The sequence below is a fragment of the Drosophila navojoa genome, chromosome 6 (assembly GCF_054131105.1).
Source record: "Drosophila navojoa isolate 15081-1374.11 chromosome 6, UAZ_NAV_1.0, whole genome shotgun sequence".
Lineage (NCBI taxonomy): Eukaryota > Metazoa > Arthropoda > Insecta > Diptera > Drosophilidae > Drosophila > Drosophila navojoa.
Window position 1 is genome coordinate 903,406 of NC_142894.1, and position 19,035 is coordinate 922,440.

Genomic DNA, 19,035 nt, shown 5'->3' on the forward strand with positions numbered 1-19,035 from the left:
TATTTATCAATTTTTTATAATTGCAGTCAAATATGAATATAAGATATTGTGAAATTGTGCTGTGAAATTGTGATATTTTGCTGTTGTACATTTCTTCGAAAAAGGAAACAATAATATGAATTCATTAGAGGAGCAGCTAAAGCAATTAACAATATTGAATAGAAGGTGTGATGATGAACATATAAAAACAGGAAAGGTCGCAGCTTTAGTTGACAATTTACAACAGAAAGCTGGAGCTGCTCAAAATGCTTCCGCTCTCAGCAAATCGAGGACGGCACCAATCATACCACCGAAGCCATTCAAAAGGACAGTTGATATACCTCAGGTAAAAAGTAATTATAAACTTCATAGTTCAAAAATTAAATATGATATTTCAGGTGCCCCTCAGCAAGTTAGTTACGGATGCCCGAGAACCACTTTTTTCACAGCCGCTGCTTAGTGGGTCAAACCTTCTACCAAAACAGCCCATCTATGCTAGTAAAAGTGTTGACAAAATTGGCAGCAGCCGAAAGACTTTGGATAACCCAGCTATATTGGAACAGCAATTAGAAGCTTTAGCGTACCACAAGCAACAAATGGAGAAAAAGGGACTATTGAGCTCTCAGAGTCCACATACCGAAAGCATACCGAAACTATCCTCCACATCTCTAAGTGGCCATAACATTTCCAGACAGAGTGCATCTATTTATAGCAATTTAACTAACGATTCGAAGTTTATATTCATTCAACCAAATGATTCTTCTTCCAATGTCCAACATACATTTACACAAAATGGTAAGTTTTATTATGATCTGCCAAGCAGAAGACCCAGTGCAATCAAGAGAGATGCTCCTCGGATTCGTATAGTGCCACCGCTTGTAACAGATATTGGTAGCTGTGTTAAGAATAATTAAAAATCGAGGAGATTAATATTAATGAATTTAAAAAAGAAAGAAGAACACACACACACACCTACCCTTTACAGATTCATTTATTGCTGATGATATATCACCGAATCGAATGCTTTCTATTTGGACAACCCGATTTTTAGATAAGGAAGTGGATGAAGACTTACCGCCGCCTCCTAGTCCAGTTAGCTCATCTTATAGTGAGCTGCGAAGAGCTAGTGACGTTTTTAGTAAAGAGGGCAACTCACATGAAAAAATTCCAAATAAACCAATGGCAACTTCCATGTTGAGGGTGAACCTTGCCAATCCAAGTGCTACTCAAAACGTAAATGTTCTCACATTACTTATATATAAATATAATTATAAAATATAAAGTAAATAATTTAATTTCAGAGCTATCAGACGTGTGGCGACTATTTTGGCTATGGTGTATTATCCCAGGTAGGAATGTATTATATTAAAATTATGTATATCTATGATTATATGAAAACATACCTAGAAGCTGACGCGGCTGTCACCATCCTATACAGAATATATACATGTTATAATTACAATTTATTGATACACCGTTTAGGCATTAAGATAGTTTCCGAGTTCCCGGTGTCGCCCAATTCTTTTTACAGAGCTTTTTCGTGCTCAATAGTCTTTGACCAAGTCATTTCTCCTCTCTTTCATCAAAACCTCTACTTCTGGTCGCATATTCTATTTCATCGAACGTAAAGCTTCAGCTATAGCTTCATTTATAGTCTTAGTGACGATACATCCTTTGTCACTACAATACTAAATCAATCGATTAATACGAACGGCTTGTTATTCTCAATGACATTGGATTAATAAATCCCATAGTAACTTCAACCGATACGACATATATATATAATTGAAGTTTTTTTTATGCACTGAACCAATTGGTAGAAGAAGGCATGACAGCCATACATATATTCTTGATCAGGGCGACGAGCTGAGTTAATTTAGCCCTATCCATCCGTCTGTCTGTCTATCCGTATGTTGGAACGCCCCGATCTCAATGATCCATCGATAACTTATCCCGATATATTTTTTTTTATCGATTAAGCACCTTATCAAAAATCGTTTATAAAATTATATCTATTACATCTTTAGAGCTAGAGTCGCAAAGTTTCAAATGTTAGTTCATACATATGTATTTTAAAGACATTCGATCTATATTGTGTTATGTTTATGTTATAATCACGATCTGAAAGTTTCATGAATCTTAAGGTTCCCATCGACAAGATATGTTATTAGACAATTAAGTTCATGTACTAAACTCACATGTACTAAACTCACACGCGAGTGATTAGAGCTTTCTTACTTGTTTGCTCTCGTCTTACTCTCTCTGTCCGTCACAACCTACTTCAACACTTTTTTATATCTATCCCGTATACCAGTAATCTGTGATAAGTACACAATAGTTGGGCGTATTTTAAATATAAAATTGTAAATACAAAATACATCAGAAATAATTTTCTTATGCTTTGACAGAGTTCTTCAACATATGATTCGATATATGAACCAATAAACCCTCGTCCACCTATCAACATGTCGTCGCGTACTGCGAATTGTAATGCATATGCTACATATGTAAATCAGCGCAATATGTCAACCAGCAAGTGGAATAAACTGGGGGTGGAACAAAGTGGAAGTGTAACAGATACTCCCATATACTGCAACGGCGAAGCTAAAGTAGAGGCTAACATTGGATTTTCAAAAATAAATGAAAATGATGATCACTTGAGTCAATATCACTTGGCAACGATTGATTCGACAAACGAAGTGGAGAGCTACGGTCGGTATATGTCTAAAACCATTTGATAATTAGTCTATATCGTTTTTATGTATCTGTTTCTTAATTCTTTTCATTTGTTCCCCATATAGGTCGTTGCTTCAAATGTAATGAACGCGTGCTTGGCGAAAGTAGTGGATGCACTGCCATGGATCAAATATATCACATTTCATGTTTCACATGCACAGTATGTCAACTGAACCTACAGGGCAAACCATTTTATGCACTAGAAGGAGAACCATTTTGCGAATACGACTATTTGCAAACACTTGAGAAGTGTTCAGTTTGCTTAAAGCCAATTTTGGAGAGAATTTTAAGAGCCACGGGCAAGCCCTATCATCCGCAATGTTTTACTTGCGTTGTTTGTGGAAATAGTTTAGATGGTAAGAATGGCGTGAAGACAAAAATACTAAGTGAAATACTGACAGATAGAAATACTAGGTGATACTACCAGAGAGAGGATACTTTCAGGAATACTTTACTAACACATTCGAAAAAAATAAAAAATTAAGACATTAGATTTAAAGGTGTAGGAGATATATGTGATTTTAAAGAAGATAACCCATTGAAAATATGAAATCAGGGTATAATGTTTTTGTGAAAAAGTATGTAACAGGCAAAAGGAGGCATGGCAGACCCCATAAAGTATATATACTCTTGATCAGGGCGATGAGCTTAGTCAATGTAGACCTGTCCGTCTGTCCGCCCGCTGAAAGTTGGTATGTATACTCGTGTATACCATACGCAGTGCGAGATTATCATATTTTTCTTTGATAACTCATCCGATAACTTTCGTATCGTGAATATTCGTAAAATTGATATTGTTTTTTGAGCTTCATTGGAATACTATTAGACCTGGAGACTTCAGATTTAGTGTGTATACGTATACGTACGATGAATACAAACACGCCCCCTTCGCTCCCAATTTGTAAAAACGTATTTCAAGTACTAGAGACTTGTTCCTTAGACTATACACACATTTTTACCATATGATCACGCTTTGAAAGTTTCATTAAGATTGTATGTCTACAAAAGAAATTATTCAAAACAAGTAAGGTTATAGTCGAGACTGCTCGACTAGGAGATACCCTGAACCCTCCAAGCTGATATATTTGTATCATTCTGCACTTCTTTTATGCACGCACTCATACATACATATGCATCCACCCTCACGCACCCGCGCTCTGCTAACTGTGCAGTATGCAGCGACTGCGCTTGGGCTGCGCTGCATCCGATAAAAAAGTTATCGAAAAAATAATGCAAACTCGTACTGCGTATGGTATACACGAGTATGCACACACATTTGAGCTCTCTAGGTCTTATATCTTCTGAGACAGACGGACAAGGCTATACCGACTCAGCTCATCGTGCTGATCAGGAATATATATACTTAATGTGGTCTGCGATGATTCCTTCTGCCCGTTACATAATTTTTCACAAAAACATTATACCCTGATTTCCCATTTTCAATGGGTTCAGGGTAAAAAAATAAATTCCCATAATATTGCCCACACTGCAGCGCAGTCGCTGCTTACTGCGCAGTTAGCAGAGCGCGTTCATATATAGCTACAATCGGACTTTTCTGAATCAACACAGCTCGTTTACTTGATGGGGTCTGCCATAATTTTGTCTGCTGTCACATATGTACATTTTACCATAACCATTCAATTTCCAGGGTATACAAAATTGATCTCTTTTATTTAATTTCATTAATGAACGTTGTAATTTTAAAGCATTTAATGATGCATGCATTTGTTTATCTATCCGCAGCTATTCCGTTCACCGTAGATGCGACGAATCAAAACTATTGCATTGCAGATTTCCATAAGTACGTTGGCTCATATATATTTATTTTTATAAATTTTAAATACATTATGTGTAATAATTGTTTGCAAAACAAAACAAGTAGAAGCCCCTAGTCGAGACATATACCCTGAACCCTCCAAACTTAAAATTTAGTCATTCTGCACTTCTTTTATGCACACATACATACAAATGCATCCACACTAAGCAGTGACTGTGCTTGGGCTGCGCTGCAGTTTGGGCAACAGGATGAGAATTTACTTGTTGAATAATGTCTTTTGTAGACATACATTATTAATAAAACTTTCAGAGCGTAATCATAACGTTAAAATTTGTGTACATTCTAAGGCACAAATCTCTGGCATCTAGAACTGTTTGTATTCGTCATATGCATATACACAGTAAGTCTGAAGTCTCCAGTTCTATTATTATTTCAATGAGGCTCTAAAAACAATATCAATTTTTCGATTTTTCTCGATAAAAAAATTATCGGATGAGTTATCGAAAAAATATGAGAATCTCGTGCTACGTATGGCATACAGCTCTCTAGCTCTTATATCTAAGATCTCAACGTTCATACGGACGGACGGACAGGGCTATATCGACTCAGATCGTTGTGCTGATCAAGAATATATATACTATATGGAGTCTGCGATGATTCCTTCTGCCTATGACATATTTTTTCATAAAAAAAATTACACCCTGATTTCCCATTTACAATGGGTTCAAGATATAAAAAGGCAAACTAATTCAAATTTAACATCATATTTTATTAGGTTCAGGAGATCTCGTAATCGAGCAATCTTGACTAGAGCTTTCTTACTTATTTTGTTTTGAAATCGAGCAGTCTTGACTAGAGCTTTCATACTTATTTTGTTTTGAAAATAATTAATGGATATACTGAATTATTTATATATATATACTAATAAAAAAATATTTCAGGAAATTTGCTCCTCGTTGCTGTGTTTGTCAGGAGCCAATCATGCCGGAGCCCGGACAAGAAGAAACCGTACGGGTCGTTGCCCTTGATCGAAGTTTCCACCTAGAATGTTATAAATGCGAGGTGAGTATTTCAGAAAATATATACATGTATAGTAAGCGATAACGTTCACAATAAACACTCTTCTATGAGAAACGAATGTAATATATGTATGAATGTGTAGTAGATAATTGATATAGATTAAGAGAGCTAGAACGCGGCTTATAAGGAACCTATATATAGCCCTAGATATTTAATTAGAGATCTAGATATGTAAGGATTATGGAGATGTAGATTTGGACAGACGATAGATATATACAAATATAGAAGAAGAAGAAGAAGAATCTATCTCTAAGGATATAGAGCTATTAATTATTAAAGACAATAAAAAAATAGAGTTTCTATGTAATAATAATAAATTTGTATTTACTTCAAATATTTATCCCGCAGGACTGCTCCCTCTTACTGTCATCAGAAGCCGACGGTCGCGGTTGCTACCCCTTAGATGACCATGTGCTGTGCAAAAGCTGTAACGCTCGACGGGTTCAAGTGTTAACAAATCGTATGACCTCAGAGCTCTAAGCAGATTTCGAATACCACTCCGAAATATTGTGCTATGAAATACAGCAGCAAATGCATTATATTAAATTTGAAATTAAAGCTAATTTCAAATTCATCTAATCTCTATTTAAACTATTCGATAGCTTCATTCCATAATTTATAAAAGTAAAATATATATGTAGTTAAGAATGTCGCTGACGCGACAGCCACTCTACCGCTATAAGGTCGACGTCGCAACCGCGCCAAATAAAAGGCCGCCGCCTAAATAAGGGCAGATCGCGTTGGCAGGTCAACCGGATCGGACGATGTTTGGATAACAGCGGACTAACAAAATTATAACGGTTTGAATTAAAGTATCGAGATAGTTTATTCTTTTGGGTTGACTGAATCAAGATAAGTATACACTTGGATGTGGCCGCCACTAGAGTCATACGGCACTACGATTTTTAACTTACATATATAGTCTATCAAAAATGAGTTGGCACACTGAAAAAAAAAATTGAATTTTTTTACTTTGGATGCAAATATCTAAGTCATTAATGCATAAAAACAATAAAAATAATAAAAATGAATTGTGTTTAATATTAGTTCATTGATTTAAACATAACAAGGACGTTGCAATCGGGCATTGCCTGCTGCGAAATACTCATTCACATCCCATCAGCAATTTAGTAGCTAAGTTTAGCTTTAATACTGTAGAAAGTTTAGTTTTCCCCGATTTGCCACGCCCCTACTAGCCGTAGACATTTCGTGACTCAGTATAAAAACTGAAAACATAACATTCAATATGTAAAAAACAAATTAATAAAAGCAAAGACGGCTCACTTATAATCTATGTATCTTGACTTAAAATTAAGCCTAAACTATAATTAAATAAAACAAGTAAACCCTCAAATCTGATATTCTCATCATTCTGTACTCTTATGCACATATACATACATACACATGCACGTATAAAAACGAGCTCTGCTAACTGCGCAGTAAGCAGCGACTGTGCTTGGGCTGCGCTGCGATGTGGGCAATATTATGAGAATTTATTTGTTGAATAATTTAATTTCTAGACGTACAATCCTAATGAAACGTTCAGAACGTAACATTACTTAAATGTATATACATTCCAATGCACAAGTCTCTAATATTTGAAATGCGTTTTTATAAATTGGGGGCGAAGGGGGTATTCAAAATGTGTAAATTACAAAATGTTTGTATTCATCATATGTATATACACAGTAAATCTAAAGTCTCCAGCTCTAATAGTGTTCAAATGAGGCTGAAAAAAGAAAATCAATTTTTTGATTGTTTTCGATAAAAAGCTATCGGATAATTTATCGAAAAAATAAAGCAAACTCGTACTGCGTATGGTATATACGAGTATGCATGCCAAATTTCGGCTCTCTAGCTTTTGTATTTTCTGAGATCGACGCACTCATACAGACGGACGGGCGGACAGACGGACAGGGCTATATAGACTCAGCTCGTCGTCCTGATCAAGAGTATATATACTTTATGGGGTCTGCGGTGATTCCTTCTGCCCGTTACATCCTTTTACACAAAACCATTATACCCTGATTTCCCATTTTCAATGGGTTCAGGGTATAATTAAATAAATAAAATTGTAATGCCCCTCTGGGCATTTAAAACATGTTGAATAATCTACATTAACTTTTCAGAGTACACAAATAAATGAAACCTTTATTATTGTATATTAAAACTTGGGGTTTCGATTATTACTTTGACGGAGATTGCTCTAGAGAGCAGTGCCGGACTTAAAGATACCCTGAGGCTAGCGTCAACCCACTTAGATACCACATAGATTTTAGCTTTAGCTGCAATACGATAAATTTTTGATTTGGGAACCTTTTTGACGAGCTTAACTCGACCACTGACCAGATAACACAGTGGCTCGGTTCAACTCGTCGTTGTGAACAAGACTAGATGCTTTGCCGCGCCTATTGATTTTTTGCATATAAGCGATATTCCCTAAATTGTTATATTTAAATGCATTTTATTATTTTATACTCAATTAGAAGGCAACCTTTCCGATAAAATTTATAATGTTCATATATACATACATATGTATGAAAGAGTGAGAACAGATTTTTATACCGTGAAAATAGGAAATCAGGGTATAATGGTTTTGTGAAAAGTATGTAACAGGCAGAAGAAAGCATTGCATCTTGATCAGGACGAGATGAGACGATCTAACCCTGTCCGTCTGTCCGTATAAAAGCCTAGATCTCAGATGTAATGTAAGCTAGAGAAAATTTGCATGCATACTCGTGTATACCATACGAAGTACGAGTTTATCATATTTTTTTTAACACTATTAGATATACTGTGCATGTATGTATATAAATTTGTTGAATACAAAGATTTAGTAATTTACAGATTTTAGGTACCACGCCACCTTCGGCCCCACTTTGTAAAATACATATGTAAGTACTAGGGACTTGTGCTTTAGAATGTACACACATCTTAATCTTATAATCACGTTCTGAAAGTGAAGATGGTCCCACCTCAAGAGAAAGTATTCAACAAGTAAATTCTCATAATATTGCCCATACTGCAGTGGAACCCAAGCGCAGTCGCTGTTTACTACGCAGTTAGAAGAGCGCGTGTGAATGCATGTGCATAAAAGAAATGCAGAATGATTAGAATGTCAGGTTGGAGAGTATAGCCTAAAGAATACCTGAAATATCCTAGTTGAGCAGTCTCGACTGGAACATTCTTACTTATTCGTAATAAAACTACCATCGATAATAACATACATACACATATGTATGTATATATATATGTATGTACATATGCTTATATCTTTGGTATGATGTATGTACATATGTACATATTTATGTATATACACATGTTGTAAAAAAGCTCGCAGCTTGCTCCGAAGGAAGAAAAAGCTTATTTGCCGGTCATGCGTCCAAATGCTGTGGAGACTTTCTCTCTAAGCTTTCTTGCTCAAATTCAAGTAGCCCAAGTCCGAAAGAGCACAAATACAAAAACAAGAAGAAGAATAACATACTGAGAATGAGAATAAGTTGCGACCTGGGATACAGAAATGTGAAACACATACATATGTATGTATAAATATGCATTCCTCTATAGCAGCTACTCCTGAATCTGCTGCTTTCCATCAGAGGCCATCAGTATTGAATTCGCTTTGCTATCCAACGGACGTTAGACAACAATACGTAGTATATAAACATATATACATATATGTATATACATACATATATATAAGTATAGACCTACATACATACATATATGCACATGCATACCTACACAGTCGCGTGTCGCCTATCGCCTAATTTCGTCGAGCATGTACAAAGATATATTATGTATGTACATACATATGTACATGTATAGTTTAATGGAATACATTTAACATATACACATTGTATATACGCATGTGTGCTTGTGTGTGAATTACATGTTCATATTCACTCTGAAAAATACCCTCCTTCCATACATATCTATGTATCCACATACCCTATGCACACGTACATGTATGTGTATATAATGGGAACGTTTAATTATATATGTACATATGTGCGTTTGTGTTTATATGTTATATTATTATTCATCTATATCGATGTCATTGTACATTCGCAGGGACGAAAACAATTTGTTTTATTATTAGTAAAGGCCACTACTTCAAGTCACATACATCATTTCACATACATATGTATGTATGTATGCATATATGTATGTATATATGTACCTATGCGCATAAGTATGTATGTATGTTCACGGTTCTGAATACATATGAATTGGAACTGAGCTGTGAATAAATGTGTATTTAAACAAATAACTTTAAAACCTATAATCCGTTACTCAGAATAATTTGTACACATACATATGTATGTATGTACATATGTATATACATGCACACAGTTCTTCAGATACTCAAGATGTAATTTGTCTATTCAAATATACATATGTATGTACTCATATGTACATAATGCGCACGCGGAGTGAAGTGACAACACATTGAGCCTCAGTTAATAATTTGATATCTACATATTTATGTACATATGTATGTACATGAATAGCTGTATATGCATTTGTACATACATATAATAAGTGGAGGCTTTCGCCCTGTCCTATTTTAAAGGACATTTCAGTATGTATACGAGGTTGAGTGGTGTACATCGATTTGCATTTCACAGTAGTAAACAAATTGCGGAATAAACATACATACATACATGTATGTATAAATACATATTGATATCTAACTACACCAAATACATATGTATGTATATCAGCAAGTATATAATGTATGGTGAAATACGTTTAGTTTTTGCATGCCTCCATATATACATTAATATATGTATGTATTTGTGTACATAAGTATTTACATATGAATGCTCATGTACATATGTACATACATATATCAACACTTACACAACTGTGCAGACTGCAAATGGCAATAAAAAAAATAGTAGGATACCCCCCTGCATTACTAGAAATTGGAAAAACGGTGGAAGATACATGCGCAGATTTCATGGAATATGGAAACAAAAGCAACATGTTCACACACACACACACACACACACACACACACACACACACAAACACCACACACACCACACACACACACACACACACACACACACACACACACACACACAAACAACCATATATATATATATATATATAGATATATTCTATCTATAGATTATAGAATATCTTCTATATCTTCCTCTATATTCTCTCTCTCTATCTATCTAGATTATACTCTATTCTTCTATCCTCCTTTATTATTCTATCTTATCTATATATCCTACTGTATTATTACTGAACATAGTATATGTACATACATACATATATAAAAGCTAATCGAGCACACCTAGCATAGAAAATATGTACATACATACATATATGGAAAACTTGTTGCTTACATGTAAATATGTATATGTATATATGTATATGTATATACATATGTATGTCCATATAGTGTCTACATATATAGTATGTACTCGTTTGTTTGGTTTATATTTGGTCGAGTGACCTTCCACTCACTGTCGCCTGGAATACGTTGGGTAACTCCTTAATTCGCATACATATGTATGTATGTAGGTATATGGATATGGACATATAGGTACATATGCACATACATATATAAACAGAATTAAAGTGCGAATCACATAATTTTAATAAAACAATTATCCATACTTTAAGCTTTTGTACACACATTATTAACTTATATTGACAAATTTATTGTACAAATATACAGTCAAAGCTACATACACACATACATATGGATGATGTCCACCTTCTTCCTCAGTTGCCATGTCAATTACGACTACTTTTGGTACAAATAAATGTTCATGTACATATGTATGTACATACATACATAAATGTACCAAAATTGGTACAGCATTCATTGTTTGCAAAAAGCTTTAATTAATTAATGAAAATTATTGACAATCAATAATTATTTTATTTTTAGTAAAAGATATGTTTGTTTTCATTTTATTTTTCACCAAATATTGCGTTGCAAGGGTACTATTGAAATTGCTCTACACATTAATCGCAGCTAGACTAGTCATTAGTGTGACCTTAACTAAAACTGAATTTTTGCTTTAAATATCACGCGAAAGCTCGATCGCATAAAATGTAAATATTAAATATACTAATACAATGTTTGATTATATTCAGCAATGATTAATTGTAAAGAGCAATTAATTTATTCTGGAATTTGGTTTAAAGATTTAGACACGAGAGAAGTAATATAAAGAAAGTATAAAGTGCAGTTGTGCGTTTCTAAATGTTTGCCATCGATTATTTGGTGTTTAGTATTTTGTGTCTTAAAAGCTTGATCATTCGGTGTGATCGTGTGATAGATTAGTCGATCTTTTAGAGCCTTGGCATTAAATAAAGATTGTAGAAACCAACAAATAATAAAAAATGTTTGAATATTTGCTACAATATTTTAATAGATTATAAACGAGTCGGAATAGAACTACTAAGTTCATAATCAGCGGAAAAAATTTACATATTTTAATATCGACGTTCTACGGCGAAATTCCCGCCGGCAAATTTCTGAAAAAAAGAAAAACATAAATTTATCAAAGAAGTCCATACAGGTTCTTTAATTGATACACACACACAATAGATTTTCTCAAGTGTGCCATCGCGATGGCTGCTCCAGCAGCCTGTACGCGTTTTTCAGACAATTACGACATCAAAGAGGAGCTCGGAAAGTAAGTGAAAAATGTTTGCAATATTTTGTTTATTTAAAGTAATTTATCAAATTAATTGTAGGGGTGCTTTTTCGATAGTAAAACGATGTGTCCAAAAGTCAACAGGATTCGAATTTGCGGCCAAGATTATAAATACCAAGAAACTAACAGCAAGGGGTGAGTAACTAATAGGTTTGTTTGAAATCATTACTGTAAACTGGATTTTGTTTTTTTTTATAGATTTTCAAAAGCTGGAGCGCGAAGCCAGGATCTGTCGGAAGTTACATCACCCTAATATTGGTATACCATAACTTAATATACATACACACATTGCGTTCTATTTTGGCCAGTAGTGTAGGGGAAGTATTTCGGCTGTATACTTATGGAAGAGATAGATATAATAAGTTCATATTCAACAAGAAGGCTCTAGTAGAGACTGCTCGACTAGGAGATACCCCGATCATTCTTTTTTGCTCTGCTAACTGCGCAGTAAGCAGCGAATGCAGTGGGCAATATTATGAGAATTTATTTGATGAATAACTGCATTTGTAGACATACAATTCTAATGTAATTTTCAGGGCGTAATCATATGGTCAAAATGTGTGTACATTCCAAACCATAAGTCTTTAGTATTTGAAAAGCGTTTTTTACAAATTGGGGGCGAAAGGGGGCGTGGTATAAAACATCTAATTTACGAAATGTTTGTATTCATCACATGTAATAATAATAGTGTTCAAATGAGGCTGGAAAAAAACAATAAGCTAGCGATAAAAAAGCTATCGGATGATTAATCGAAAAAATAAGATAAACTTATACTGCGTATGGTATACACGAGTATGCATGCCAAATTTCAGCTCTCTAGCTTTTTTATCTTCTGAGATGGACGCACTCATAGACGGAAGGATGGACGGACTGACGATTCAGCACAAAACCATTATACCATGATTTCCCATTTTCAATGGGTTTAGGGTATGCAAACCATGCTATTGCAATGTTAAATGGCTAAATATTCTAGTTTATATTGTGTATACTATATAAACATATCTATATATGAAACTCAGATTACAATTGAAACTTAAACTATGACGGTTTTGCAAAGATATAAGTATGCAAAGGAGGTGGAGTAGACCTATAAATATATATATTCTTTGCAAGCTGACGAGCTGAGTGAATTGAGTCACGTACATCTGTCTGTCCGTATAACGCAATCCACTAAAAGCTAAAATCTATGGATATGAAATTTTAAATATGTATATGTATTTTTTTGTATAGCACGTAATAAAAGATTATAGTTAATTTTTATTTATACATACCTATTTTCTATAGATTAGATACACTAGAAGTAAATTAAAGTTGTTCTGAAATAATAATAAATGTATTATTGGCCGTGTACCTTACAGTTCGATTGCATGACAGCATACAGGAGGAAAATTACCATTACCTTGTTTTTGATCTGTAAGTATTCATATAAAAAGACGAGCACATTATTGTATATATTAAACGTGCAACCTATCTCAGAATGTTGAAAAATGATTGGCACTGAAGCCGAATGGATTTTGACTATTGAGAAAATACTTGTTACTTATTAATTTATATGCATATAGTATAAAAAAAGTTTGTAAAAAATTAGAATATTCAAATTCATGAAAAAAACTAAATCAATATACCCTGATTTTCCACTTTCAATGAGTTCAGGGTATAAAACGTTAGGAAACGAAAAACAAATCGTAATTAAGATATAAAAAAAACGAAAGACGCAAAAAGGAAAAATCAGGACCGTACAGTGGAAAACGAATAATAACAAAAGAAACAACAATGTAGGCAAGAGGAAAAGTAAATAAAAAGTTAAGAAAATGGAGCAACAGAACTAATAACAACAGATTAAAGAGAAAAGAAAAAGGAAAGAGGCAGGAAACAAAATAGGTAAAGAAAATCAGAGAATATGTGAGTAACAGACCAGAACAGAACGTAGGTGTATGTCAACTGTAACCTAATAGCTCAAATGGTGAAATAAAACACACGATGTTTGCCGATTATAATTACTTAGTCAAGCATGTTAAGTGGTGCCAGCAGCTGATACAATCACTTTTCAGAATAGCAAGCTGAAGCCAAATGAAGCAAAGCACAAGCTGATTTCAAAACGAAAAGACAAAAAGAAAACCGAAAATTTGATTCTAAATACATATGTATATATTTACAGTGTAACTGGTGGTGAACTTTTCGAAGATATTGTGGCACGAGAATTTTATTCAGAGGCTGATGCATCACATTGTATACAGCAAATATTGGAATCGGTCAATCACTGCCATCAGAACGGTGTTGTCCATCGGGATCTCAAGCCAGAGAATTTACTATTAGCAAGTAAGGCAAAGGGTGCAGCTGTGAAACTCGCTGACTTTGGTCTAGCCATTGAAGTGCAGGGTGATCATCAAGCATGGTTTGGATTTGCCGGCACTCCAGGGTATCTATCGCCAGAGGTATTGAAGAAAGAGCCTTATGGAAAATCGGTAGATATTTGGGCATGTGGTAAGCTTCAGTTATCTAATTTTTAATATTTCTAATTGACTATTTGTTTCATCCACATAGGCGTCATACTCTACATATTATTGGTCGGCTATCCCCCTTTTTGGGACGAGGATCAGCATCGATTATATTCGCAAATAAAGGCAGGCGCTTACGATGTAAGAATGCATATTTAATTCATATTTAATTTCAATTCTATGGACAGACCTCTGAATCCGGATCGTTAACTGTAACCAGAAACGGTCAGCTTCATACAGATGGATAGACAGACAGACACACAGTCGGACTGGGTTGATTTATATTCGTGCTGACTGCACTCGAAGTCATTCATTTTATTTGTATTCATCTTGTAATCCCTTACACATTATATTGTAGTATCCATCACCCGAATGGGACACTGTGACGCCTGAGGCTAAGAATTTGATTAACCAAATGCTGACAGTAAACCCAAATAAGCGAATAACAGCAGCTGAAGCACTAAAACACCCATGGATTTGTGTACGTATTACCAGTGTCGAAGCTTTGTGGTCTCTTTTCCGAGCATCAATTTGAATCTTTATCTCCATTTATAGCAAAGGGAACGTGTGGCTTCTGTGGTGCATCGCCAGGAAACTGTGGACTGTCTCAAAAAATTCAATGCTCGCCGCAAGCTAAAGGGCGCTATACTAACAACAATGCTTGCAACCAGGAACTTCTCTAGTAAGTAGTTATATGGTGATCCATAAAAATATAAATATACAGATATAAGTATGCACATACACATGTATAGTATGTGTAGGAGAAGTTTTCCGGCTTAAAACTTGTTCGCTATCAGTAATATTTTTTTGCGAATGATCATGAATCTTTGAGACTTACAATCTTCAAAGAGAGTATAATTCCAAGATTATTACATAGCTTATAGAATTGGCCCCGCTTTCTTCGTAAATACCAATGTTACCGATCTTTATAGGCAGAAGCATGATTACTAAAAAGGGGGACGGATCCCAAGTGAAGGAATCAACAGATTCGTCGAGCACAACTTTGGAGGATGATGATATTAAAGGTAAATATCTATACAGGAAATAAATTTGTAGCTCTCTTTTTGTACTCGTTCAATTTTGGAAATCCAAGCTTAAATTTTAGTTCTTATATGAGTGAAGTGAGGTTTCTATATGTGTTTAGGTGTTTTTAGGTCATACGTATTAGTGATCTAGACAACCAAGACTTTTTATGTATGATTCATAAAATGCTTACCTACTTGTCCTTATATATAAGTTTACTGAGATTAGCTTTTTTCCTTTAATTTCGTTCGCACGCATATTTTCTTTTCATAATGTAATATAGCTGTCGTAATGTGATTCTACTTTATTTGCCTGTATCAAATTCTTTCTGTTCACTTATTTTGTTGATGGAATGCCTAAGTATTAACTTTCAATGAAACATATTTTTTATACTTCGCACATTTATTACGAATAACCAAATATTTTAGATTTATAGAGAGTAATCTTTGTTTCATTTAGCTTTAGGATGCCCTCAATATAACAATACATCCTGTTTGTATTCACTATTCATTCACTGTAAACTGGTCTGGATCCAGCCTTGTTCAGGAAGTACAGAAATTGTATCATCCGTTCCTGTTTATATGAAGCTCTGTCCGATAACCTGACACGTCGGATTTATGTTACTGATTATATATTTATATTACTGATTTTGTGAATTTGACTCTGTAGAGAGAGAAATATATGACAAGAAAGAAAAGCAGAAATCCGTGGGGATATGCACTAAAAGAGAGGTGAAAAAAAAAAACGAGAAGAAAGATCTGAAGAAATGAGAGGTCACGACAATTGAGGGGGAATAAAACGTTAAACAGAGAAAAGACGAAGACGAATATATAAAAAAAAAAAAAAAAACGAGAGAGAAGCAGAAATAAATGCTATTTGGAAGTTGGCAATTGTGAAGAAGAAGAGGAGGAGAAACATAATATTGTGGATAGTTAGGTACATCACTGCATGCCGAATCGGGAAAACCTGTGCTGATTAACCGATATACAAGTCATAGCGAATATTAGCCGGTTGCACCCAACTGAAACGTTTCTACACTAGTTAATTCGATACTATATGTGTATGTATATATATTTTCTATTGCGCTAATTCCATTTAGTCAAGTTCTTATATGTTGTAAAAAGCCTTTGCCTTGATTTATTTCAACTATTAAATTCTAATTGAATACAAGAAAAATAAGTAGAAATGGATCCAGCTATGGGGGAGGGAATTCTTTATGTGAAAAGCTGTCGAGAATCTATAAACTGGAGCAAATATTCAAAAGTATCGGAAAACAACAGATTTGCAACTATCAATTATGAACTATGTTTCGTTTCGTTTTTTTTAGAAGATAAAAAAGGCATCGTTGATCGCAGTACCACAGTCATATCCAAAGACCCAGAAGGTAACATTTTCATTTTGTTATTATTATTACAAATATGTTTATCATTTTAATTTTTTAGTTGTTTCTTGATTTTTCATTTGCCATTAAACATTAATCAAATACACAACAAAAAACACGAACATTAAAGCCAAACATTTTTCTGAGAAATATATGTATATACAAATATATATTTTTATACCCGTTTGCTTCAGATTTGAGGGGATACTATTTAGAACAGATTTAGTTGAATACACATAAATATTACCATACAGTATGAAAGTTGATTATTAACTGAGCTTAATGGATTATCTTTTGTCAAGTTGGTCTTCATTGATTTAATTTTAATTTCAGTGATGGAGCTACTAACATTGGAATGAAATTTCGGGACGGCAAGGAACGAAACCATTTCATTCCATTCATTACAATTAGAACTGTCCAAACAGGCCTTTCTAAGTATTTTAATGAATTTGTGTTAAAGATTCTAAGGTTCTAAGCTTCTCGAGTTATTTCTATCTTGTTATTTGGAAAAGATAATTTTAAATTAATTTAATATATACAATATAAATAATAATAATACAAAAAACAAACAAAACATTATATATATGTATATAGGAATGTATGATTTATATATTTATATATATACATATATATCAAATTTCCCAAAATTATATTATACAGATATAATTATATATATCTAATATGCAGATATATATTTCAAAGCAGGTAACGGCCGGCACGAAAGAAATACATGCATATAGCTTTCTTCTCTTTGTAGCATGTAGTAACAAAAGAAATTCGCATTTGCATTTTCATTTCAATGGGCTCAGATATGCCGACTATAGAGTTTCAACCATACGTTGCCTATGTATACCAGAATATATTCCAAAACTAAATTCCCTAAATTCCCTTATATATAATATATTTCCTACACGCAGAAGGACGAACACTGTAGGAAATCTATAAACTCTTCACTTCCTGTAACAAAAATATAAACAAGTAAAGGTGCTCTAGTCGAGACTGCTCGACTAGGAGATACCCTGAACCCTCCAAGTTGATATTCCAATCACTCTATTCTTTTCTGTACAGTTCTTACGTACTGTGTGTTCAAAGTAGGCTGAAAAACAAAATAAACGTTTCAATTATTCTCGATTAAAAATGTTATCGGATGAGTTATCAAAAAAATATGATAAACTTGTATTGCGTATGCATGCCGAATTTCAGTTCTCTAGCTCTTATAACTTCTGAGATCGACGCACTTATACAGACGGACAGATGGACAGGGCCAGCTCGCCGTGCTGATCCAGAATATATATACTTTATGGGGTCTCCGATGATTCCTTCTACCCGTTACATACTTTTCACAAAACCATTATACCCTAATTTCCCATTTTCAATGGATTCAGGGTGCGGAATACTCATTCACGTGCCATCAGCAGTTTAGTAGCTAAGTTTAGCTTTAATACTGTAGAAAACAGAAATTCCCGATTTTCCGTGCATCTACTGGTTGTAGACGCCTCACTTTTGGTTCTTAGAACGAGCTAACGGTAACATAACTGCAAAATTTAAATACTTACGCTCAAAAAATTTGCAAATGACAGGGTGTTTTTCTACGCTCCCTAAAAGGCGTGACAATTAGAGGAGGTTACTAGTAACTTAACTATTCAAATTTGAATCTTCTAATTCTTATAGTTTAGGAGATATAAACTTTTGCGGCTTATCCTTGAGAGCAGACATATATCCGTGGAAGTTTTTTGGTCTTCGGTGGTCAGTCCGAGTATATATAGGAAATTTGAGGTATTTATCAACAAAATTTTATCCTCCTAGCTTCAAAATTCTAGGAGATACAGTTTTTACCGATTTTCCACGCCCCAATGGGCGTAGATATTCGGC

The 19,035-nt window shown here is 34.2% G+C and overlaps 2 protein-coding genes and 1 long non-coding RNA gene across 14 annotated transcripts in view; 2 read left to right on the forward strand and 1 right to left on the reverse strand.

The window, feature by feature from the left end:
• Positions 1-6,135, forward strand: Zyx (lipoma-preferred partner zyxin). 3 transcript variants are annotated; one of them, XM_089262851.1, is made up of 9 exons: positions 1-325; positions 378-771; positions 944-1,218; positions 1,281-1,328; positions 2,388-2,691; positions 2,781-3,071; positions 4,459-4,516; positions 5,434-5,554; positions 5,921-6,135. In XM_089262851.1, exons 1-9 carry the CDS (start codon positions 116-118, stop codon positions 6,050-6,052), a joined length of 1,833 nt encoding a protein of 610 aa, XP_089118977.1. In that variant the 5' UTR covers positions 1-115; the 3' UTR covers positions 6,053-6,135. The 3 variants fall into 3 exon arrangements, with proteins under 3 accessions (XP_089118977.1, XP_089118975.1, XP_089118976.1); XM_089262849.1 differs by having other exon boundaries at positions 12-325; positions 378-774; positions 1,031-1,218; XM_089262850.1 differs by having other exon boundaries at positions 76-325; positions 378-774; positions 1,031-1,212.
• Positions 5,917-11,740, reverse strand: LOC149090919 (uncharacterized). 2 transcript variants are annotated; one of them, XR_016197216.1, is made up of 2 exons: positions 11,293-11,740; positions 5,917-6,517 (listed from the first exon to the last, which is right to left on the reverse strand). It is a non-coding gene; the product is annotated as an uncharacterized LOC149090919 (long non-coding RNA). The 2 variants fall into 2 exon arrangements; XR_016197215.1 differs by having other exon boundaries at positions 11,285-11,740.
• The window catches only part of CaMKII (Calcium/calmodulin-dependent protein kinase II), a 21,961-nt gene continuing 12,050 nt past the window's right edge, over positions 9,125-19,035 (forward strand). For 4 of the 9 annotated variants that reach the window (XM_089262857.1, XM_089262858.1, XM_089262861.1 and 1 more), the window contains exons 1-9: positions 12,005-12,240; positions 12,302-12,396; positions 12,460-12,519; positions 13,620-13,674; positions 14,420-14,745; positions 14,806-14,900; positions 15,118-15,240; positions 15,315-15,441; positions 15,692-15,784. In XM_089262857.1, coding sequence (XP_089118983.1) covers positions 12,176-12,240; positions 12,302-12,396; positions 12,460-12,519; positions 13,620-13,674; positions 14,420-14,745; positions 14,806-14,900; positions 15,118-15,240; positions 15,315-15,441; positions 15,692-15,784 — 1,039 coding nt within the window. In that variant the 5' untranslated portion in view covers positions 12,005-12,175. Of the gene's footprint in view, positions 9,229-11,976; positions 12,241-12,301; positions 12,397-12,459; positions 12,520-13,619; positions 13,675-14,419; positions 14,746-14,805; positions 14,901-15,117; positions 15,241-15,314; positions 15,442-15,691; positions 15,785-17,109; positions 17,167-19,035 lie in introns of those variants that run through there. The other 5 variants (XM_089262856.1, XM_089262859.1, XM_089262860.1 and 2 more) reach the window with 3 other exon arrangements.

Bases quoted from the DNA above. Each gene is read 5' to 3' on its own strand.
- Zyx (XM_089262851.1), top strand. From the start codon at position 116: ATGAATTCATTAGAGGAGCAGCTAAAGCAATTAACAATATTGAATAGA. The intron at 326-377 runs GTAAAAAGTAAT...ATGATATTTCAG, and splicing joins GGACAGTTGATATACCTCAG to GTGCCCCTCAGCAAGTTAGT. The intron at 1,329-2,387 runs GTAGGAATGTAT...ATGCTTTGACAG, and splicing joins GCTATGGTGTATTATCCCAG to AGTTCTTCAACATATGATTC.